Source organism: Oppia nitens, unplaced genomic scaffold (assembly GCF_028296485.1).
Source record: "Oppia nitens isolate AA-2021 unplaced genomic scaffold, nextdenovo-longstitch-racon4-pilon3 scaffold24_pilon_pilon_pilon, whole genome shotgun sequence".
Taxonomy (NCBI): Eukaryota; Metazoa; Arthropoda; class Arachnida; order Sarcoptiformes; family Oppiidae; genus Oppia; species Oppia nitens.
In genome coordinates this window covers 1,255,934-1,280,946 of record NW_026533204.1, presented here as the reverse complement: position 1 = coordinate 1,280,946, position 25,013 = coordinate 1,255,934, and the positions used below count along the sequence as shown (strand labels likewise).

The window sequence follows — 25,013 nt, the reverse complement described above, 5'->3', positions numbered from 1 at the left end:
TTTTTTATTAATTATCATAAATTAATTAAATTTGTATTTTTTCGATATTATATTGATATATGAAGTGATAATTTTGTTTTCAGTATATACCGTGATTAATATGTCTTTTAATTATCATCACAATAATAATTGCTAAACAAAATTTAATAATTTATAATATAGTAGCAAATTATCTATAATGTGAATTAAAATTATTATATTTTATTATATAACCAATTTAAATGCTCATTTTTATAGTAATAATTTTTTTTATATATACCAGTATAATGTAATAAATTGTTTATTTTTTTAATAAGTAATAATTTATAATATAAATGAAATGATATAAATGTTATAATAGTAATAATAAATGACATTTTTTAAAAATGTAATAAATAAATAAAATAATGAAACAAATAGTAACAATTATAGGTAACAAAAATTAATTAAATAGCAATTGGCTCAACGTTTCCCTGTAGTCCGGCAGTCAATCGTAACTCACTGTCCACTGTGTTATGCGCGGCCAATGTGCTCTTATCGAAACCCCAGGCCACGGCCGAAGCACCGGTACCGATAGCTCCCAGTCCTATATACTTGAATGCAGTGCCCACTTTGGCAATCTTTTTACCGGCGCCGCCAATTACTTTGCCGGCAATTTTCAGTCCACTACCCAATGCCTTAAGATGAGCGCCGGTAACAATGGCTATCGGTTTCATTATGATACGACCGGCTACGACGGCTACTTTTTTGGCCAAAATAAACGGTTTGGCAGCCAATGCCAGAGCACCGGCTTTCAGACCAACTGCACCGGCTTTCAGTGCAACAATACAGGGTTTAATGTCTTCGGCACCAGATTTGACCATCGATGCAGTACTTGTCAGTTTGGCGAGTGTTTTGTTCAACATAACCGATCCGATATCCGCCAAATTGTTGTTCTCTTCATTGACAATCTCCATTTCGGTGGCAAACTGTGGCAATTGCCAGGCGACCAGCACTTGGCCAGATTTTTGACCACCTTCCGTGATAACGCCTACCGGTTTATGATTGGCAGCTATCTGGGCGTTGTTAAAGGCAGCTGCTGCCGCTGCGGCAGACAATTCATTGTTGGCCTCGACAGTTATGTGCGGCGACATCAAGGTATTGGACAACTTGTCCAACGGAATGTCCAACTGTTGTAGAAAATCATTTTTTTGTCCATTTCCGTCGGCATTTCCATTGATTTCCACTTCGTTGACCAGATCGAGGGGAACTCCTACGGCGAAACCAGCCATTGATAAGACAATAATTGCTAACATTTTGTTTGCCATTGTTTTTGTTGAGATAGATTTGACGATCACTTTTTCGATAAATAATTTTTACTAATAAAATTTATAAGTTTAGTTATAGTGAAAAACAATTAGATTTATAGTTTGTATAAATAAATAAAATTAATATATAATATATAAATAAAAACTTTTAGTAAAATCAATAAAAAAATAATAATTTTATTTATAACCAACTAATTTGATAGCTAGGAGTGGACTGATAGCCAAACATACAAATTGATGGGTCTTTTATTGTCAATTATTTTGAACTAAAATTATTATTTTAGTTTTATGAGGAGTCAATATTGGTATGATTTTATCATTGAATTTTCATTTATCATTTAACTTGAGTAATGTTTGAAAAATTAAAAAAAGTTATATTTAACTAAATTTCTAAACTTTATTGTTTATATTACTGGAGATTTAAATACATTATACGGTATATACTGTACGCTATTTAATTTACTATAGTATATACCGGTATATTCAACATTAGTACTTAATTAAAATAATTAATATATAAAAATAATTTTATACTTCAATACTACTAATATGTTAGTAGATTTTAGAAATTTAGTATTAATAATAATAATAATATCAATATTATAACATTAATAATACTACTGTATTCAATATTAATTTATATTATCTTTAATACTAATAATACAGTACTTTTTATGCAGTACACATTAAAGTTGCGGAAAATTACATAAAATAAAAGTTAATAATAATTGATATACTTTAATAGCAAAATAAAAGTAATATTGATACTAAATTTCTATACTATTAACTATACTATTAGCTATACTAACAAATTAGTAGTAGTAAAGTATAAAATTATTTTCATATATTAATTATTTTTATTAACTACTAATGTTGAATATACCAGTATATACTACTGTAAATAAAATACCGTACAGTAATTTAAATATCCAGTAATATAAACAGTAAAGTTTAGAAATTTAGTTAAATATAAGTTTTTAAAAAAAATGTTTCCAAACATTACTAAACTTAAATGATAAATGAAAATTCAATGATAAAATCATACCAATATTGACTCCTCATAAAACTAAAATAATAATTTTAGGTCAAAATAAATGACTATAAAAGACCCATCAATTTGTATGTTTGGCTATCAGTCCACTTCTAGCTATCAAATTAGTTGGTTATAAATAAAATTATTATTTTTTATTCATTTTACTAAAAGTTTTTATTTATATATATATATTAATTTTATTTATTTATACAAACTATAAATCTAATTGTTTTTTTCAATAAAACTAAACTCATTTTATTTTATTAGTAAAAATTATTTATTGAAAAAGTGATCAACAAATCTATTAATATCTCAACAAAAACAATGGCAAACAAAATGTTAGCATTTATTGTCCTATCGATGGCTGCTTTCGCCGTAGGAAATCCCGTCACCGAAGTGGTCACCGAAGTAGTGGAAACCTATGGAAATCCTGTCGATGTGGTCAACGAAGTAGTGGAAACCTATGGAAATCCCGTCGATGTGGTCAACGAAGTAGTGGAAATCAATGGATATGCCGACGGAAATGGACAAAAAAGTGTTTTCCAACAACAGTTGGACATTCCGTTGGATCAGTTATCCAATACCTTGGTGTCGCCGCACATAACTGTCGAGGCCAACAATGAAGTGTCTACCGCAGCCGAAGCAGCTGCCTATGACAACGTCGAGGTAGTGGCCAATCATGAACCTGTAGGCGTTATCACGGAAGGTGGTCAAAAATCTGGTCAAGTACTAGTCGCCTGGCAATTGCCACAGTTTGCCACCGAAACGCAGATTGTCGAAGAGGACAACAATTTGGCGGATATCGGATCGGTTATGTTGAACAAAACACTCGCCAAACTGACAAGTACTGCATCGATGGTCAAAACTGGAGCCGAAGACATTAAACCCTGTATTGTTGCACTGAAAGCCGGTGCAGTTGGTCTGAAAGCCGGTGCTCTGGCATTGGCTGCCAAACCGTTTATTTTGGCCAAAAAAGTAGCCGTAGTAGCCGGTCGTATCATAATGAAACCGATAGCCATTGTTACCGGCGCTCAACTCAAGGCATTGGGCAGTGGACTAAAGTTTGCCGGAAAAGTGATCAAAGGCACCGGTACTGGAATAGCTAAAGTGGGCTCTGCCGTCAAATTTACCGGATTAGGTGCTATCGGTGCCGGAGCTTCATCTATGGCCTGGGGTCTCGACAAGAAAGTATTGGCCGTTCCGCTAGTGGCCAGTAATTTGCGTGTGACGGCCGATGTACAGGAAAATTAAGACCTATTGATTTTTTTTATAATTGTTTTCCTAATTTTTATTTATTTCATTATTTATTTTAAATGCCATCTCATTATCTGTATATTGAATATTACTATTATTACTAGTTAGTTGTTAAAACATATTTTATATTTATTAAACCATTATTTCTATTATATAATAAAATATTATTTAAACGTATATTTAAATCAATTTTTATTTAATTAAATATTATACCGTATAATATACAGTAGCTATAAAACTAAATAGCAAAAAAAATATTGGTAAAAATTTCAAATATATAAAAATTTACTAATAAAATATAGCAATTTATAAATATTTTTTTACCATTATATTATTAGTAAATTATTATATATTTGAAATTTTTATCAATATTTTTTCTGCTATTTAATTTTATAACTACAGTATATTATACTATTAAAAATATACAATTGCAAAAAATTGCTAATTTATAAAATATATTACTTTATAGTTAGTTAAATTTGTAATTATTTAATTATTAACTATAAATTAATATATTTTATTAACAAATTTAACTAATACAGATTATTAATTAAAAAAGATAAAAATAAAATTTACAATAAAATATTGTAGTAAATTACTATTGAATATATTACGGTAAAAAATAGTTAATTATAGTATATATCTGTGCACATGCAGCACATGTATGACTACTATTAATAATACTACAGTAATATTACTGCTATTTATTATTATATTAAATATTATGCAAACGTATTGTTGACACAAACAGATGACTCATTAGACGACAACACGTTTACCGCTATAGCATTCAGTAGTGTTTACCGATTGGTATTTTGGTTGCCGTGGACGCCACCCGACGGGTCCTTTTTGAATAAGATAGTTAAATGGATAACAGTGCCAAACAACTACTTGAACAGTCCATTTACCGATAAAGTCTAGCGAGTGGTGTGTATTGTTATCATCAACAATAACAACGACGGGTCATCACTGACCACCTGAACACTTGAAATGGCCGATCCGTTTGCCGGCTTAACGTTCAATAACTTGCAGACCATCAACAGCGGTACGTCTGGCGCTACAGTGGACAAGCGGTCGATGATGATGAGCGCAATGCAACAACCGAACCCGATGTTGTTGCCGACAATGGCCACAACCACTACCACCACAAACAGTATTCAATTGACGCCTACGCCGCCGTCGTCACCAATGTTCAGGACCATAACCACCACCAATGCTGGTCAGTCAACCGGATCCGTCAGCAACGACAGTGATGAACGTCAAAAGTTCGAGAAGTACCGCAAGTTTCAGTTGCAACAGAAACGTCTTCAGGAGATGTCGTTTGCGTCCACAACACTGGCCAACACTACTACTACCAGCGGAAACATCAGCGGACAACACAACCATACGTCTGCCGACCAATTAATGGCCAATATTATCCAGAAAGTGGAAACTGAAGCCAAACTAGACAAACGTTTCTATAGTGGCCATAAACCGTTGCCGTCAGCTGTCAATGCAGGCAACAGTATGACAATTGGTGGACAAGTAATGACTGGTACGACCAATGGTCAACTGTCGATGATATCGGGCGCCAACACAATGTACGGTCACCAACAACACTACCACAACCAGCGGTCAGTGATGACAAATAGCGGACAGATACCGACATCGGCGTCGACTATAAACGGCTATAGTGTTAGTCAACAACAACAACAACAGCCAACGAGTCAGTCGCTATCATCATCACTGTATACACAGAATAAGTCGCTGAAGACGACACCGATTCTTCATCAGTTATTTTCTAATAATAGTTGTTCTGCTGATCAACAAATGAAAAGTTCAAACAACAGTATTAACCAAAACATGACTACTACTACTATCGATACAAACCAATCTACCAGTGCTTCCACTAACCAGACATCATTATTACCAGCAGCAGCAGTAGTAGTATTATCAGCCGATTCATCAACAACATCACAATTCAGACAACAACAACAACAACAGCCAACTGTTACCAGCCGACAGCTTCCGTTATGTTTTAATGATCATTCAAGACTGCCGGCTGTCTATCAACGAGTCTGGCAATACGTAAAAGTTGCCGACGCCACTACCACCACCACCACTACTACCGATTTGTGCGACACTAACAAACTGTATCCGGTTCTACTATCGGTAGGCTTGGCCCAGCCAGTGCTGGCACAGCTCTGGTCACTGGTCAATCAGACAGTACCGGGACAGTTGACCCAACGTGAACTGTTGATGACATTGGCAATGATTGCATTGATCCAACGAAACAGTCTGAATCCGTTAGAAGATATGTATCGTTTAGATACACTACCTGTTCCTATCATCCAGTTTTTTGGCGATTCCAGCGATAGTAATCATAATAATACTAATAATAGTAATCAACAATTAACAATACAATCACTGAACCCCAACAGCGCCGTCATCTCAACGGAACAGCAAATTGTTACCAATCAAGCGATTGGAAGTGATATAACAAAAGGTGGTACACCTAATAATAATAATAATAATAAATTATCAAATCTGGGACCAAATTACGCGCATATTAACACCACTGATGATGGTGATGAAGATTTTGATGATTTTAAGTCAGCCGATTTTTCTACTGTTATAGCACTACAGGAATCAGCTCCGATGCCGACTGGATCAACATTGGATCAGCTAATGGCCACAACCACTACCACCACGGATTGGAAACCTAATTTTGAATCATCGTTACCGCCATCAGCGATGATGATGACGACAACAACTACAAGTAATACTGAAAATGATGACGATTTTGCTGATTTCAAGAGTGCGACTGCAATCAGTCGTCCGACTAAAGAGTTATTGAACACATTTGTGTCGCCAAAGCACGAGATGAGTCCCGCAAATAACTTAAGCAGTGCTCTGGAGCTGAATCTTAAAGCTATGTCATCGACAACAGCAGCAACAACTACAACAACAGCGGTAACAGGATTACAGAGATCATTGACACCGAATCCGACTCCTGTGTTAACATTATCATCGGTTAGCAGTGCGGTAAATTCTGGCCAAAACACGTTGGATTCGAGTCCCGCCGATTCATTTAACGATACGATGATGTCGACCAATACTAATCAATCTGCTGTAGACAGATATAGTGTGTTTCGTGAGTTGACCTCCGACTCGAGGACGACAACTACTGGCAATGGTGACGATTTCGGTAACTTTTTATCACACGAGACCAACTTTGACGCCCAATCGGTGGATAGTTTACAGTTTAGCGCTAATCAGGACACCAATAGTGCTTCCAGCGATGTAGACACTGTCGAGTCGGTGAGTCAACTGATTTTACAGACGGCTCGTCAGATGATACACAAGTCGTTCAATGTATTGGTGGTCAGTCACGGCGCGGACAGTGTTCTGGAAGCCATGAGAAGCTCGGATGGTAATCGTTTTGCCTATGGTTAGCAAATAAAATAATATAAGACTATATTTGTTGAAAATAGTTTTTAATTTTTTAATTTAATTTAATTTTTGTTTTTATAGATTTATTAGAAGTCTATTCAATAGTTAAACGTTTGGCCACAAGTTTGAAGTCAACAGATAAATTGACCGATAGTTTGGCGAAAATCATCGATGATATCGACAAAACATGGCTAACAATCAACGGTGTTTTCGGCAAAGCCGATATTAATCTCGAAAAAGTAAGTTTTTAATTTGTTATTTAAAAATTATAAATATTTATTCGGGTATTAAATAATAATTTTATTGTTTTACTTTTTTTATATAAAAAAATAAGGTATGCGACATACAACTAAACCAACAGAACCAGAGCTCTGGTACATCAATAAGCAAACAGTGCGCGATATGCTGTTGCAAAGCTACCGGCGATCGGCCTATCATAACGTTTGCTGGCCATGAATACCATACAAGTTGTGCCAATTTATGGCTCAACTGTATTAATCCGACACTACCGCAACCCATAGCTAATTGTCGTTAACTTACAGTTAAAATATACAGTAAATGTGTTGTTTATTTATTAAAATAATTTTATTTTTTTTTGGGTAACAAATTCAGTTTATGGGGGCCTAACCTTTTGCACAATTAATTTGTTAATTTTAGTTTTTTTAAAAAAACTTTAATCCCAATTGGTTATGGATTAATATCCATACTTTTAAATCACAATTAATTGTTATTTGAGTACAAAAAACACATGAGTTAATTTTTACAATGCATTTAATTACTGATAATAATTAATTGTTTTTAAATTACAAATTTTCAAAAAAAAGTTCAATCACTAGATCTACTATAATATTGCAATTATTTTTCATAAACTAAATTTGTGCCCAACAAAAAAAATTATGATATTATTAATTTAAATTAAAACATAAAAATCTATTCTAAATTTAATAACAATTATATTTCAATAACTAATATATCAGTATAGGTTTATAGATTTAAAGATAAAAACTTATTTTCTATATAAATATATTATATAATGATTGTTGTTTTGCTACCCTAAATAAATTATATATTTAATTATATATTTAATTATATTTTAAAAAATAATGTTATATAGTTTATTTTAAATTGTTTATAAATATTATATAAATTATGTATTAAAAAAAATCCAGAGATACACAGTATTAATAAACTTGGATTAAATTATTTACAAATTTTTTAGCTAATTTATTTTTAAAAAAAAATTAATGTAAACAATTATAGTTTTTTTTGATTAATAAATTAATTAAAAAGTTTAATTCAGTAATTAGATAACAAGTTTGTATATTTGTCTAATTTCTATTAGTTTCAAAAAAGTTTAAAATAACATTTTAATTTTTTTTTGTTGGTAAAAGTATTATATAATTTGCTAATAAATAATCAAAAGTCTATTAATAAATAAATATTTATTATCAATATATATTAAATAATAAATTAATAAATATGTATATAAAAAATAAAATAATTTCCAATTTTAGCATGATACATTTTTTTAACGAGCATAAAGTTTTTGGTTAAGTTTGCCAACAATTTATTTTTAAAAAATTTTAAATGATAATAATTTATTTATTCAATAAATAAAAATACATATATAATTTTTAATGATCATAATTTATATCCTATTTGAGTTATTAATAAATATGAGATATATTTAAAAAAAATTTTTTTTTTATATACTTGGCACTAAGTTTATCATCATTATTATTAGTAGTATCATTAGTATCATAATAAAAATTGCTTACACAATGTATATGTAATAATAATAATAATAATAAAATAGCCAAGTAACAATTGAATTGAATAAATAAATAGGATAATTATTGTATTAATAACAATGTAATAATAATAATAATAATAATAGTTAAATAAAAACCATAATGATCGCTATTTTTCTAAATAATTAAATAGGGTTGTATAAATACTTATATTACTTTTATTATCTAGTACAATTTAAATCTATAGAAATTATTATCATAGAAATTAAACAAATAGAAAAAAATAAATAATTTTTTATTTTTATTTTTTGTTATTTAGCCCAACACTAGTTTTTAATATATTAATATATATAATAAATATCAATAAATAAAAAATAAAATAAGTTATATATATATATATATATTATATATATCATTAGTATATAATATAGTGTAGACTGTAAATAAACTGGCATTACTGTAAATGTGCACCCAATGTATTATACATACTGTACATACAGTGAAGCACTACATACACAATACATGTATTATTATTATTATTATTATTATTATTATTATTATTATTATTATTATTATTATTATTATTATTATTATTATTATTATTATTATTATTATTATTATTATTATTATTATTATTATTATTATTATTATTATTATTATTATTATTATTATTATTATTATTATTATTATTATTATTATTATTATTATTATTATTATTATTATTATTATTATTATTATTATTATCTTTGTATATCACGGTTGTTCCGGTGTGATCACAGTTGTGTCGGCCACTTTTGGTGGCAGAGACACGACTGGTTAGACTCAACTCAAATCTAGTACTTTTCTGACTGTTCTACAACTCTGAAGTATCACTGCTTTTTGCATTTCATAGATCTTAGTTTTTCTGATTTCCAGTGATTCCAAACTTAGGGCCAGATTTTTCGGTATTACGGCCATTGATGACAGTATTATAGGTATTATTTCAACTTTCTTAATGCGCCACATCTTATTGATCTCATAGGCCAAGTCTGTATATTTCCGACGTTTCTCACTATGCGTGTCCTGTAATTTATGTGTTAGTGGGACCGCTATGTCTATTATATACGCCTTATCTTGATGTTTGTCTACTAGGACTATATCTGGGCGGTTGTGGGCCACAGTCTTATCAGTTCTTATTTCTTTATCCCAGTAGAGCTTGGCGCTGTTGTTTTCCATTACACTTTGTGGCTCGTATCTATAGTATGGTAATGGGTCTTTGATTAGTCCGAATCTTATTGCCAGTTCCTGATGTATGATCTTGGCTACTTGATTGTGACGGCTTAGGTACTCGGTATTTGTGAGTACTTTACACCCATTTAGTATATGTTCTATTGTTTCGGACTCCATATGACACATCCTGCACTTGTCTGTTGGTATGTTTAGCTTTTGGATATATTTCTGATGGTTACGGGTCGGAACCACTCGATCTTGTATTGCCATCATGAACCCCTCTGTCTCTCCGTGAAGACCGGCGTACTTCAGCCATTTTGTAGACATTTCTTCGTCTACGTGTGTTTGGTTGAGTTCTGCCCGGTATCTTCCGTGGAGTTCTTTTGAGGCCCATGTGTTAATCCTCTCTTTTTCATTTTGTATATCTATTTGATGTTCAATATTGCTGAGGTTTAGAGGTGTGTAGTTGTAATCGAGTGTTGATGTTATTTTGTGGAGCTCTGAGACATAGCATTTTTGTTGATGGTATTTTCTCAACAGTTCTCGCTGTTTGGCCTCAAGGCTTACAATGTTTAGTAACCCTCTACCCCCATGCTTTCTACTAACACACAGTCGTGCTACAGAACTTCTAGGGTGGTGTAGTCCAAACATTGTAAGTTGTCGCCTTATATGTCTTTCAATGGTCTCAAGTTCTGTTTTACTCCATTTTATTATTCCGAACGAGTATGTCAGTACAGGTATAGCCCAAGTGTTTATGGCTTTGAATTTGTTGTTTGAGTTTAGTTGAGATTTTAGTATTTTTATTATTCTTTGATTTAATGTTTTCTTTATTTCTTCTTTAACTTCTGTCATTTTAGATTTATGCATTTGCTTAATTCCTAAGTACTTATATATATCTCCATTTTCTAGTGCCTTTATATATCCGTTTTCAGTTTCGTATTGATTTCTTTCAGAATAGACTCCTCTTTTCAGTTTCATTATAGCACATTTATCTAATCCGAATTCCATATTTATATCATTGGAGAAAGTTTCTGTTGTTTTTAGCATTGCATTTAAATCAGATTCTTTTTCGGCGTATAGTTTTAAGTCGTCCATATATAGTAGATGTGTTAGATTATATTTTGTATCACTTGATTTTAGATTTACGCCTTTTAGCTTTTTAAGTAGTGATGACAGTGGGTTTATGGCTAAGCAGAACCACAGAGGACTGAGTGAATCTCCTTGAAATATTCCTCTATTTATTTTGATTTCTGTACTTATTTTTGTTCCATTATTTGTATTGACACACAATTTAGTATTCCATTTTTTCATCATATTTTCTAATGTGTTTATCAGTGTGTTGTCAATTTTATATAGTTTTAACACTCTTAATAACCATTTATGAGGGACTGAATCGAATGCTTTCTTATAGTCTATGTATGCCATTTCAAGATTTCTATGTTTTTGACGAGCTCTTATTGTTATGATATTGTCTATTGTTAATTGCTCTTTGCAGCCCATCGAGTGTTTTATACAGCCTTTTTGTTCTTCAGCTATTATGTTGTTGTTACTTAAATGATTATATATTTTTGTTGATATTATGGATGTTAGGATTTTATACATTGTTGTTAGGCAAGTGATGGGTCTATATTTGCTGGGATCTGATGTATTTTCTGTTTTTGGGAGTAGATATGTTATTCCGGAAGTGAGGAAGTCATCGGTTTGTCCTGTTTGTATTATTTTATTCATTGCTATTGCCATTGGTTGATGAACTGTTGTAAAGTGTTTATACCAGAAGTTTTGTATTTTGTCTTGTCCTGGGCTTTTCCAATTGTGGGATTTCTTGAGGGCTTCGGTTAAGTCATCTTTAATTATATTTACTGAAGTCATTTGTGGTATTTCTTTATTTTCATCTTCAATATCATTTATCCAATTAGATTCTTTATATTCCTTTGGGTTACTCCAGATTTCTTTCCAGTAGTTTTCTATTTCATCTATTTGTGGTGTATTGTTATTATTGCTTGAATTTATTTTATTTTGATTTCTATAGAACATTTTTTCGTTATTATAGTACATTGTATTTTGTTTTCGTCTTTCGCTTTGTATTTTATATCTTCTAATTCTTTGTGATAGTGCTTGAACTGTTTGTTTTAATGTGTCGTTGTAATTTCGGATTATGGATTCAAATTCAGGTTTTCCAGGTTTTGTCTGTAATGATCGGTATATATCTTTTAATGATTGGTTAAGTCTTTTTGATTTGTTTCCATTTAACACTTGCGTTATTCTTCCAATTATTTTTCTTTTCCCTTCTATCCGTGTCTCTATTCGCTTTTGCCATTTAGGTATTACATTTTCTTGATTTGGTTTTGTTGTATACATGTGTTCTATTTTGTAGCCTAAGAGTCTCGATACTGCTACTGCTGCACAATACGTTATTGTATTAATTGCGCTCAACGACATATTTTCTTCGATGTAATCTTTAAGTATATCATTTATCGTTATTATAGTAGATCTTGTTTTAATGCCACTTCTTATTTTTGGTAATTTAGGTCTGAATTCTATTTCAAAGTCTTTATATTGTTCTAAAGATGTTTTTAGTTCATTTTCTGCTGTTATTCTGTTTATTTCATCATTTTTATTGTTTATGTTATCTGTTGTTGTAGGTGTCTCTTCTATTTCTGGCACTACTTCTACTGTGGTATTTAATTCAGTTGTTTCATTTAATGATAGTTCATGTGCCACTTGTTGTTTGATTTCTTGTAATTCAATCGGAGATATTTTATTATTCTTTGCTAAGAATCGCCGTTGGTCTGCAATTCTTTGTTCCGTTACATTTAGTTCTGGATATTTTTGTTTGAATGCTAAGTATATTTGGTTTCTGTAATCAGTCATATTTGTTTCGAGTCGAGTTGATCTGTAGTATTCGCGCATTATCAAGGTATTCATCTCATGTGTCCATCTCATGCGCTTTTGCGATTTGTCAACCAAATTGGTCAGTTGTTGCTGAGAACCAGCTTGAACTGAAACATTTTGGAGGTTAGTCTGATTTTGTTGACTAGTCTGCGGTCGCATTACATCACAGCTTTGCCCGCATAGCACATCACTGCGTGGGATATGATGCATACTTAACGAACTGCAGTCAATGCCTACCTGCTGAACGCGGGATTTATTTGAGAGGGTACCTCCCGAACACCCCCCGTTATTCCTACGACTACGTGTAATCATATTTATATATTTTGTGGCCTTTTTACGGGGTCCCGGTCCCTAGAGAAAGCTCAACACTAACATGTGTCTATTGCCACCCATTTCTCACCACTAACATGTGTTTGTTGAAATAGGATTTTTATTTTTTGAAACAAAAGTGGCCATTGCGTGTGAGGACGAGTAACTACTCGAAGGGTGAAGGGACATCCTTGCGGACGTCCCTTCGGGGTGGGGGCACCTTTTTACAGGCACCCCCGGGTGGGAGCACCCTTGCGGGTACCCCCAGGTGGGCACCGATACCGAAGTACCGATACCCGGGTCGGGCAGAAACTCGTCCTCACTTAGCACCCCGCTTTCCCCATACTACTTAAGTTGGCCGTCCTAAACAGCGTTGGTTGGGCAGGGACGGGAAGCACAGTTAAAACAATTTTTTTTTCAGAAAAATTGCTTTACCACATCGGGGCTCGAACTATAGATCTTACTCTCCATTACACTACATAGCCCTACACACTAACCACTACACCACTGTGCCTCCTCCTATTATTATTATTATTATTATTATTATTATTATTATTATTATTATTATTATTATTATTATTATTATTATTATTATTATTATTATTATTATTATTATTATTATTATTATTATTATTATTATTATTATTATTATTATTATTATTATTATTATTATTATTATTATTATTATTATTATTATTATTATTATTATTATTATTATTATTATTATTATTATTATTATTATTATTATTATTATTATTATTATTATTATTATTATTATTATTATTATTATTATTATTATTATTATTATTATTATTATTATTATTATTATTATTATTATTATTATTATTATTATTATTATTATTATTATTATTATTATTATTATTATTATTATTATTATTATTATTATTATTATTATTATTATTATTATTATTATTATTATTATTATTATTATTATTATTATTATTATTATTATTATTATTATTATTATTATTATTATTATTATTATTATTATTATTATTATTAAATTTTATTGCAGTATTTTTACTCACTGTCGTTGACTGACTGATACAAACAACTCCCGTATATATAAACGTCATTCGATTTATTAAGTTTTTGAGTGTCCACTGTATATATACACTGTACTAATACTATTACTACTAGAAGCCGACACACACTATACAAGTGTAAACGTCAAACACAACTAAATTAATAATAAAATTAATATTTAATAATAAATAACTTAATAATTATATTATGCATTGATTGGTGTAAACAAAACACACAATTATTTTATTATTATTGGTTTTTATCCATTCATTCATTTATTATTATTATTATTATTTAACACTAATATTAATAAGACATATGATATGTGTGTTTATTAACAGTTATTAACACATAATAATAATAATCGTATGTTTTGTTTATTATTTAATTCATATATGATTTGTATTTAAATTACTATTTTTTTCATATTAATGATTTGATATCACAATTATTTAGGGATAACATTATTATTAGTAGTATTTAATTATCACTTTTTATAATTAATTCATTTAAAAATAATATTTTAAATGAATTAAATTAGTTTTTTTGTTGTTGTTATTAATAATTATTGTTTTGGTTTATATGTTGTTGTTGTGATTATCATCATCTGTGAAGACAACCACACAATCAGTGTATATTAAATCAGTCGGCAATTATTATCATATATATGATATATACTGTATGTGTGTGTCACCGGATCTGATCCCATATTATTATTATTATCAAAGTCTATAGATATTCCTCTTCAGCTAATTTTGTGTCTCTGTGTGTGTGATATATAACTCATTATAAAGACAACAATGTCGTCATCAAACAACAGCTTAAGACAATCACCGATTGAACAGATGCCGCTGATGCAGGACAACAATATCGGCGGCGGTGCCGCCAACAACAACGAGACTGTTGTTGTTGGCGACGATGATCCCGAACTGTTGGCCAAACAGTTTGCCAACGACTATCCAATTCATTGGTTGGTCTGGCATAACAATCATCGCCAATTGGATCAGCTGTTTGGCGACAAAAAGAGTTCATCATCATCGTCGTCGTCTCATAAAGTAATATATGGATATCTATATATATATTGTGTGGCCATTGATTGACAAACAAAAGTGGTCGCAACCCGATTAACCGATTTGTAAAATAACCGTTTATTTTTATTTTTAAAATAGCCAAACATTGAGACCCGTGATCCGCGCGGTCGTACGCCACTTATGTTGGCCGTAACGCTTGGCCACTACGAGTTGGCTCGACTGTTGCTCCGGCATAACGCCAACGTTAACTTTGTGGACACACTTGGCTTTAATGGTAACATAAAAAATCGTCTGTTTTTGTATTATTAAAAATATCAAACTTATCTAAATATCTATTTAGAGGAAAAAAATTATTATTTTTTTTAATGATTTATGTTTTTTTATGTATTTGTATAGATATATGTACTCTAATTAATGATAATTAGATAATTATGTGTTGATATAGATGACAAATTATTAGTATTTATTATTAGTTTTTTTGATAATAGTTTATACAATCTATTAATAATAGTTATAAATGTTAGGGTTTAATGAATCTTTTATTATCAATAATTTAAAATTAATGCATATATGTTTGCAATTTATTATATATCATAAAATGAAATCAATAATATATTTATATATTTTATAGTATTTTTATTTATATAATAACTATTTTATGGATATACAGTATATTTATGAAAGCTATATTTAGGTGTTATAATCATTTATTATTTATAAAATTACAATTGCATTGCATTTGTCTGGTTTCACACTTTTTGCATACTTTCATACAAACATACATTGTCCATAAAAGGTTAAAGGTTACGCTTGAGTGAATAATGCATAGTTAGCTAATAATATACTCTACCTGTACTACCGGGTAGTGGTAATGGTAGTAGTAGTAGTAGTAGTAGTAGTAGTAGTAGTAGTAGTAGTAGTAGTAGTAGTAGTAGTTTATATTAATATTAAATAGTTGTAATATCACAATTATTTTTTTGTAACTATATTTTCTATTATTATTTTAGTATTACATGAAGCGACCAGCAGTTGTGACCAAGAGTTCATACGGGAAGTACTCGAGCGCCGGGATTGGCAACGATATACCAGTCGTGTGGACGGCATTCCCGGGTTATTGAAGAAAATATGTGATGTAATCATAAAAACTGATTTTTGAAAAAAAATGTTTTTATATAACAATTATTATTATTATTATTTACATCTATTGATAGACACCAGACTTTTATGTCGAAATGAAATGGGAGTTCACGAGTTGGGGTATGTCTTAAGTGATATATATATTACAGTATATATATATACTGTATATATATATACTGTATATATATATACTGTATATATATATACTGTATATATATATACTGTATATATATATACTGTATATATATATACTGTATATATATATACTGTATATATATATATACTGTATATATATATACTGTATATATATGTTATTGAAATTATATTTTTTATATTATAATCTAATTTACCGGTATATCTTTTTTTTTGATGCATTAGTTCCATTAGTCACCCGTATGTGTCCCAGTGATACCTACAAGATATACAAGAGTCGGTCCAGTGTCCGAATAGATACCACATTAGTCGGTTTTGATCAGACATCGAACTGGCAGAGAGGCAACCGTAGCTATATATTTACCGGCACCGGTATGTGTGTGTTTATAGTATTTACATTATTGTTGACCTATTGTTTTTATATCTCGTGGTTATCCTGTTTTATACAATATATATAGAAAATGGCGCCACATTTATGGAAGTAGATCACGATCGCAAACAAGTAATAGTCGAAACTATGAAAATGTTGACACCAGATATGGAGGATACTATTGAAATGTTGAAACCGTCAGACGATTTGGTCAGCGCCCGGCTGAGCACACCTACAAGCACTACATATATAGATACCGATAAAATCAATTTCGAAAGGTGTGTGTATTTCCTGTTCCCTTAATTTTTCGTTGATCGGTAATCATTGAAATTGATTCTCAGGAGTAAATCGGGAATTATTGGCTTCCGGAGCGACCGAATCGAAACAATCAACGGCTACGAGACCAAAGTGTTTTGCGCGCACAACGTCGAAGTAGTGACCAAAACCCGAACCGAACACTTGTCCGCTGAGGACAAGGAACGACACAATTCGGCCACTGCTAGCCGTTTAGCGCCATTACAGTCCATATTGGGTATGATTGAAATTGAAGAGAAAGCGCCCACACCTACAGAAGTCGAGCCCAATGGTCCGCTGGCCGACGGTGCCACCAACGCTGCTGCCGTCGCCGCTACCAATCAGCGCAATCCATTCAACATAACTGCTGTCCAGTACTTTGACGCCAAATACGACCTGAAAGGCCGCGATATTGGCCGACAAAAAGAGATGACCACAAAAATACAACGATTCAAAGCCAACTTATGGCTATGCGAAGACTATCCACTATCATTGCCCGAACAGGTGCTGCCCATTGTTGACCTCATGGCCATCAGTAGCTCTCATTTTGCTAAACTACGCGATTTTATTACATTACAACTTCCGGCGGGATTTCCCGTCAAAATAGGTACGAAAAATATGAGATTTTTTTTATTAAAAAAAATAATATATATATAATAATTTGTTTATTATTTTTATTATAAAAGAGATACCATTGTTTCACGTATTGAACGCACGGATCACATTCGGCAACATATTCTCATTGGACGAATCCGTACGAGGAGTCACACCGATTAAGGACGAGACCGCCTGTGCCTGTGTTGTGGACGAGTCGTGTTTTGATGCGCCCATTGGTTATCGGAAAATAGGTACAAATTTTAATTTTTGTTAATTACGGTAATTATTATTATTATTATTTATTAATTTTGTGTTTTTATTATTATGTAAAGTATTTATTAGATTTTTTTATTTGAAAAAAATAATTAGATATTAAATTATCTTATTTTTTTTTAATCTCCCGTTCCTCTCCATTCCCTTGCCTGTACTTTACCGGTAATCTCTTTCTCTATTTCTTCAATATGTATGTCAATTGGAAAGGGATTCATCCGATGGCTAGAATCAGATCTTTTTATGACTAAATAATAAATAATAAGTGTGTAATAAAGCTATTTGTTTCAAAAAAACTAATTTTTAATTTTTTTCTCTTTTAGTTTCTAATAAATTAATATAGATTTTATTTATAATAAAAAAAATTATAAAAATTATATAATTTTATAATTAATTATCGGTTTTTTCAATCGTCTATTTTCAATTAATAGGATCAGACGAAATGAGACAAATCAATATGGATGACGACGATGTCGTCCAGTACGCCATCGAACAGTATCTCATGGAAGAGGGCACCGAAACCGATGAGGTGACACTATGGGAGGCACTCCGGGCACAGCAACCGGACATCGATCACGATCTTCAAAGGTTGGATCCAATATAAAAGTTTCACTAACTTGTTGTTAAAAATTAAATTGAAATTAATTATTATCTTCTAATATAATATTATATATATATATTCAGAGCAATCCAAGAAAGTTTAGTCGACTTCCAGAAAGGTATCAATAATAATAGCGGCGGCGGCTGTGGTGGTGGTGTGAGTGGAGATGCGCGTAGTGTTGACGACCACCCGAATCCCGCTTCACACGAATCACAACAACAACAGCAACACAAGTCATGCAACATATCGCCTAAATCAGAGTCATCATCAGATAAGACAATGAGTGGTAGCAGTGGCGGCCAAACAATGGTGGCCAACGGACAGTTACCGTCGGGCCATCGTACGCCTGCTACTGCTGTTACGACTTCAACAACTGTCAACAATAACGGCATCACAAACAATGGCCGCACAACGGATCAGGAATTAGTCAACGATCTTGAGTTAGCCATACGTTTGTCTCAACAGGAAAAAGATGCCGAAGAAAGACGAATGAAAGAGGAAGAAGAGCTCTTCCAACAAGTGCTGAAGTTATCTATTATTGATAAGTGATTTGTTGTTTAAATCAAAACAAATTTAATAATAATTATTGTTAAAAATAATAATAATAATTATTATTATTATTATTATTTGTCTTTCGGTTATTATATATATATATATATATATACGGTATATATTATATATACAGTATATTATAATATAAATTTTAATAATAATAATACAAAAAAAATGTGTTTTTATTTTTATTATCATTTTGTTGTTTTGTGAAGCGCTTGAAAAAAATGTTTTTTACATAAATAAATTTCTATATAAATAATAAATATATATATATTAATATATAAAATAATTTTATTATTTTTGTCACATTTAATTGTTTTTTTATTAATTAAAAAAAATAAATATAATTTTACTTAATTTTTAAAATAATATAGTAATATTGTAAATTGCTAATAACTTTTAATAATTATTTATTATATTGTCAATGTTTTGACATTGGGCAAATTTAATTTTTAAAAAAAATATATTATTATTGCTTAATAAAAAAAAAACAAACAATTTTTTTAACAGCAACAACAAAAAATTATCGGTAAATTACAAATTTACAAAATAAACACTAACAAAAAAAAATATATAACTAATATTTATTTTTAAAAAAATGATTTAAAATTTAAATGCAATATTTTTTTCTATTACACTAATTAATTTAGGTGTAAATATATAAACTTATATATTGATTAATAATAATAATAAAAAATAATAATAAAAATCTATTTTTAAAAAAAATTGAATAATTCAAAAAATCAATTGTCACAATCATTGTAATCACAGAAACAAATAATTTTTTTTTTCAAATAGCCCGGTACAATTTATTAATTATTATTATGAGTACAAATTGTACCGTACAATACATAAAAAAAAATTTAGTACCACTTTACAGGTACACACTATTAATAGCTATATTATTGTGTAATAACAGTGTGTTTATTAATAACTTGAATAGTAGTCAAAAAAAAATTTTTAAAAAGTTTTTTATTTAATTGCACTAAAATATCAATATATGTCATCAAAAAAAAAATAATAATAACTGTACAATTGGGCCACAATTTTTTTGAGCCTTTTAGACACTATATGGATTCTATAGTCATACTATATAGTATCTGTACTATTAAAACATACCAAATATACAGTTTAAATACAGTGTACTGTATTAGCCTTAAAAATAAAACATATGTTAGAGAGAGAGATGACATGTACTGTAAAAAAAAATAATAATTATTACAACACGTAATCCACGTATTGCTACAGTATTTTAATATACGGTTATACTGTATATAACAACAAAACAGTATATAACTGGTTATCCTATGCTATGTATGTAATAATAAAAGTCAATAGCAATACTACAGTACATAACAGTTACATAACGTTTGTATTTTTTATGTATATGTTTTGTATGTTTGAAAATCAATGGATCAGTTTTAAGTAGTAGTAGTAGTTGTTGTGGTAGTAGTGGTGATACAAACACTACCATCGATTGCATCAGTTATCTGAACGTTTGGCTATCGTTTTGTTTGTTTGGTTATCATTTTTTTTTTTGGTGTTGAAGGTATGATAAGGGGATAGACCTATAAATTTAGGTATTGTTTGACACATCTACTGATAATCGGGTTATAAATACATTTGGATATACACTTCAAAAACTCTTGAAGACTTTATAAAGTGATAGTGAAGTCAATTGTTGTGTTTTGAAGACAATATTATTATTATTACCTCTTGAGACCAGATTTTTTTAATCAAGATTTCCCAACTATCGCGGCTAACAAACAAACATAATGGGCGAAGACGTGGATCAGCTGATGACTGCATCGGCAGTTGCGGCCACGACAAACATATCTGAACTGTTTGGCAACATTAAGCCGCCGCGACTGCAACTTAACGGTTCGGCCAACGGCGCTACGGCTTCGTCATCGTCGTCGACAATGTCGCCCACAGCTAATCAATCGCCGATACACTTGCAAAAGGTATTATTATTATTGTTGGCCACCGTTGTTGCCGCCAATAGGATAGACCCGACAATTGACTAATTTATTTATTTGTTTGTTTGTTAGGACTGTCTGGTAAATCCGTCCGAAACGGTAATTGAGTCGCTGATGGCCCACTTGATTACTAAGCTGAACGAAACGGGCGAAACCATCTACTGTGTCGGCGCAGGCGGTAAATCAACCAAATAATTATTTTTTTAAAAAAAGTCATAATATATTTGTTTGTTTGGATAACTAATTGTATTGTTGTTTTGCTACCGAAATATTCGTCCATAGAGTCGGACAGCGGACTATCGGAAGACAATCTGAACGCATCGGTAGCCAACTTTGTCAAACTAAGCGACAAACTGGACTCCGATTGTATTGTTTTGCGCCGACGTAAAGCCGACACCGATTCCGGTTTGGTGGCCGACTATCTGGTTCGTCGTCGGGCCAATCGTAACGATTTTCAAGAGGTTCGGGTGGCCGTTGTCGGCAATGTCGATGCGGGAAAGTCGACACTGTTGGGTGTACTGACACACGGCGAACTTGATAATGGTCGCGGACTGGCCCGTCAGCGGCTGTTTCGGCACAAGCATGAAATGGAGTCCGGTTTGTTAAAAAAAAAATTATTATAACGACACAGTTATGTGTTTTGGTGATAGAGGAAAGTTAGGATTTATAATTTTTAAATTCATATTATTAGGCCGGACATCGAGTGTTGGCAACGATATACTCGGTTTCGACAGCAAAGGAACAGTTGTGAACAAACCCGACGCACACGGAGGTCATCTCGATTGGGTAAAGATATGCGAAGACTCGTCCAAAGTGATTACATTCATCGATTTGGCCGGACATGAACGCTACCTAAAGACTACCATTTTTGGTTAGTTAGTTAGTTAGTAATTGTTAGTTGTGGGGTATTAAAAATAAAATTTTAACTAAAATCTCACTTACTTTAATTGATTTACGGTGGAGCACAGGTATGACAGGACACGCACCCGACTATACGATGCTTATGGTGGGCGCCAATGCCGGTGTTGTCGGTATGACTAAAGAAGTAATTATCGCAAACAAACAAAAAAACGGTTTTACGGTACTAATCAATAGATTTTTTATGATAAATATTTGATCAGCACTTGGGTCTAGCCCTGGCCCTAAGCGTACCAGTATTTGTTGTGGTAACCAAAATCGATATGTGTCCCCATAATGTCCTACAAAACACAATGAAACTATTGCAACGAGTGCTCAAATCGCCCGGTTGTCGAAAGATACCGGTAATGGTCCAAAATGAAGACGATATGTTTATAGCGGCCACCAATTTTGCCAGCGAACGTCTGTGTCCAATATTTCAAGTGTCCAACGTCTGCGGTACTAACTTGGATCTGGTCAAGACGTTTCTCAATCTTCTAACACCGCGTACAACCAATCACGACAACGAAGCGGCCGAGTTTCAGATTGACGATACCTATTCGGTGCCCGTATGTGTTATCGTATACATACTTTTAGATACATACTTACCGGTACATACCTGAGCTGTATTGTGAATTGTTTTTTGTTGTTGTTCTGTGTAAAGGGCGTCGGGACAGTAGTATCGGGACTGACAATGCGCGGCGTTATACGTCTCAATGATGTACTGTACTTAGGACCCGATAGTTTAGGCCATTTCGCTCCGATTGCTATCAAATCGATTCATCGAAAGCGAATGCCTGTCAAAGAGGTCAGAAGTGGACAGACGGCTTCGTTTTCATTGAAAAAGGTTAGTTAAAGTTTGTTGAGTTGAAGAATGGTATGTATTGTATGGTATTTTATCGGTAATACTCTTATATAATCATTAACAGATGAAAAGATCTGACATCCGTAAAGGTATGGTAATGGTGTCGCCGTCGATTAATCCGCAGGCCTACTGGGAGTTCGAGGGCGAGATCCTTGTGCTTCATCACCCGACAACCATAAGTGCCAGATATCAAGCTATGGGTGCGTTTTGTTGAAGAACCGATTAAAATTTTTAATTGTTTTTTTGTTTGTATAACCGATTATTGTGCTCCTAAACAGTCCACTGCGGAAGCATTAGACAGACAGCATCGATACTATCGATGTCGCGCCAGTGTCTCCGTACAGGCGATAAGGCTACGGTTCACTTTAGGTTTATCAAAAATCCTGAATACCTGCACGTCGGCACCCGTATGGTGTTTCGCGAAGGACGTACCAAAGCTATTGGCAACATATCGAAACTGTTAACCGGAGTGCCGCCCAATGTGGTCAACAAAACCAAGACAAAGAAAATGTTTCGCCAATCGGAACGGTCGTCAATCAGTAATCAAAACAATTTCAATAGTGAGTCGTCGGATATGAATAACAGTGCGATGATAACTACAACATCTACAACAACAATAACGACAATGTCATCGACAACGGCATAGCATTTCACATATATATAAATATCTCTCTCTTTCAAAATGTAAGGGGATATCACATCCCATCCCATATATAAGATCCCATGTCTCACACATAAATGCACAAACAAACACACAAACACCTAACAGTTCACATCATGTTTTAGTTAATATAACGATAAATGTATTTTTTTAAAAAAAATACTGTATTTTAATATCCATTTAACACGAAACACAAATGTGTGGATAAAAAAACGCAAACAGTCTTATAAATTACTTATTGATTTTTTTTATTAATTAATTATTAAACAATTTGATTGATTGATTGATTTGATTGTTCGACTGAATTTTAAAAAGAAAATCATATAATAATAATAATTTCAAAAAAACAAATGTTATTTAAATTATATACATTATATATAGTGTAAATTTATATTATATAAATTTTGTTGAATCAATATATATATATATATAAATACATTGAAAAACATTGATAAGAAAAACACAAAATTATTGAATTGTTGTATTGAAATAAATGAACCTTAAAATTGAATTTTGGATTAAAATTAAAATTTTGAATTATTATTGAATAATTAATAATTTTTGTTTGAATATAAATAATATTTTATATATGTTTATATATTTTATATATATGTGTAGGTTATATACACACATTTAAACATCAAATTAAACTTCAAATAAACAAATATTTAGTCTCTTAGTAAAATTATTAAGTTTATTATATATATTTATAAATAAAAATTAATTATTTTAAAATATTTTTTTTTTTAAAAATAGCTAATTATGTTCATAGCTAGTGTAGAAACGATTTTTTTTACATATAAATAATTAATATCTAATACTAATTGTTAACGATTTTCTGGAAATGATTTCATATAATATATATTTTTAGATTAATTACATTTTTTAGAAATATCTAATTGTTTTAAAAATATATTCAATGTGATCACTTGTCCTAATGTTTATAATTAAGATAAATGTTTTTTTAAGTTAAATTTTATTTTAATTTTTTTTAATCCCATCACTAGTTATATATAAATAAATTATATTACCGTAACTAAAAAAAACCAAACCGTTTATTTCAATAGAGTTTATATTACTGGGAATTGTTGGGAAAACTTTTACTGGGAATAATACCAGTAAGTATTGTAAATATTCTCTATACAGTATATACTAAACAACATAATACAAGTACTGCATTACTATATATGCTCAAAAATTGGACACACTTAAAATTTTATATATCATACATCAATCATACAACAGTATAAATAATTTCTAAAAGTTTTGAAACAGTAGAAAATGACTGATTGCGTCACTCATAACCTGTTATTATACTGAATAAAGTAATAGTTTATTGTTTTTATTACAGTATTTAGAAATAATAATAAACTTTATGTTACTTTTATTG

The 25,013-nt window shown here is 31.2% G+C and overlaps 3 protein-coding genes across 3 annotated transcripts; all 3 read left to right on the top strand.

Annotated features, from left to right (window-relative positions):
* The first annotated feature begins 4,296 nt into the window (after positions 1-4,296).
* LOC128953957 (synergin gamma-like) lies at positions 4,297-7,625 on the top strand. The gene is made up of 3 exons (XM_054299504.1): positions 4,297-7,003; positions 7,087-7,244; positions 7,340-7,625. Exons 1-3 carry the CDS (start codon positions 4,564-4,566, stop codon positions 7,538-7,540), a joined length of 2,799 nt encoding a protein of 932 aa, XP_054155479.1. The 5' UTR covers positions 4,297-4,563; the 3' UTR covers positions 7,541-7,625.
* A 7,112-nt stretch (positions 7,626-14,737) lies between these two features.
* Positions 14,738-19,271, top strand: LOC128953960 (ankyrin repeat domain-containing protein 13D-like). The gene is made up of 10 exons (XM_054299509.1): positions 14,738-15,268; positions 15,383-15,518; positions 16,252-16,376; positions 16,456-16,501; positions 16,760-16,906; positions 16,993-17,182; positions 17,246-17,805; positions 17,885-18,046; positions 18,497-18,653; positions 18,750-19,271. The coding sequence occupies exons 1-10, from the start codon at positions 15,014-15,016 to the stop codon at positions 19,213-19,215; spliced, it is 2,244 nt and encodes a 747-aa protein (XP_054155484.1). The 5' UTR covers positions 14,738-15,013; the 3' UTR covers positions 19,216-19,271.
* Positions 19,272-20,509: 1,238 nt separating this feature from the next.
* On the top strand, positions 20,510-23,838 carry LOC128953962 (GTP-binding protein 1-like). The gene is made up of 9 exons (XM_054299511.1): positions 20,510-21,185; positions 21,273-21,378; positions 21,483-21,797; positions 21,892-22,071; positions 22,169-22,245; positions 22,322-22,666; positions 22,762-22,944; positions 23,027-23,162; positions 23,241-23,838. The coding sequence occupies exons 1-9, from the start codon at positions 20,997-20,999 to the stop codon at positions 23,606-23,608; spliced, it is 1,899 nt and encodes a 632-aa protein (XP_054155486.1). The 5' UTR covers positions 20,510-20,996; the 3' UTR covers positions 23,609-23,838.
* The last annotated feature ends 1,175 nt before the right edge of the window (positions 23,839-25,013 follow it).

Bases quoted from the DNA above. Each gene is read 5' to 3' on its own strand.
- LOC128953957 (XM_054299504.1), top strand. From the start codon at position 4,564: ATGGCCGATCCGTTTGCCGGCTTAACGTTCAATAACTTGCAGACCATC. The intron at 7,004-7,086 runs GTTAGCAAATAA...TTGTTTTTATAG, and splicing joins TGGTAATCGTTTTGCCTATG to ATTTATTAGAAGTCTATTCA. The intron at 7,245-7,339 runs GTAAGTTTTTAA...TAAAAAAATAAG, and splicing joins CCGATATTAATCTCGAAAAA to GTATGCGACATACAACTAAA.
- LOC128953960 (XM_054299509.1), top strand. From the start codon at position 15,014: ATGTCGTCATCAAACAACAGCTTAAGACAATCACCGATTGAACAGATG. The intron at 16,502-16,759 runs GTATGTCTTAAG...TTGATGCATTAG, and splicing joins ATGGGAGTTCACGAGTTGGG to TTCCATTAGTCACCCGTATG. The intron at 16,907-16,992 runs GTATGTGTGTGT...CAATATATATAG, and splicing joins CTATATATTTACCGGCACCG to AAAATGGCGCCACATTTATG.
- LOC128953962 (XM_054299511.1), top strand. From the start codon at position 20,997: ATGGGCGAAGACGTGGATCAGCTGATGACTGCATCGGCAGTTGCGGCC. The intron at 22,667-22,761 runs GTATGTGTTATC...TTCTGTGTAAAG, and splicing joins ACGATACCTATTCGGTGCCC to GGCGTCGGGACAGTAGTATC. The intron at 22,945-23,026 runs GTTAGTTAAAGT...AATCATTAACAG, and splicing joins CTTCGTTTTCATTGAAAAAG to ATGAAAAGATCTGACATCCG.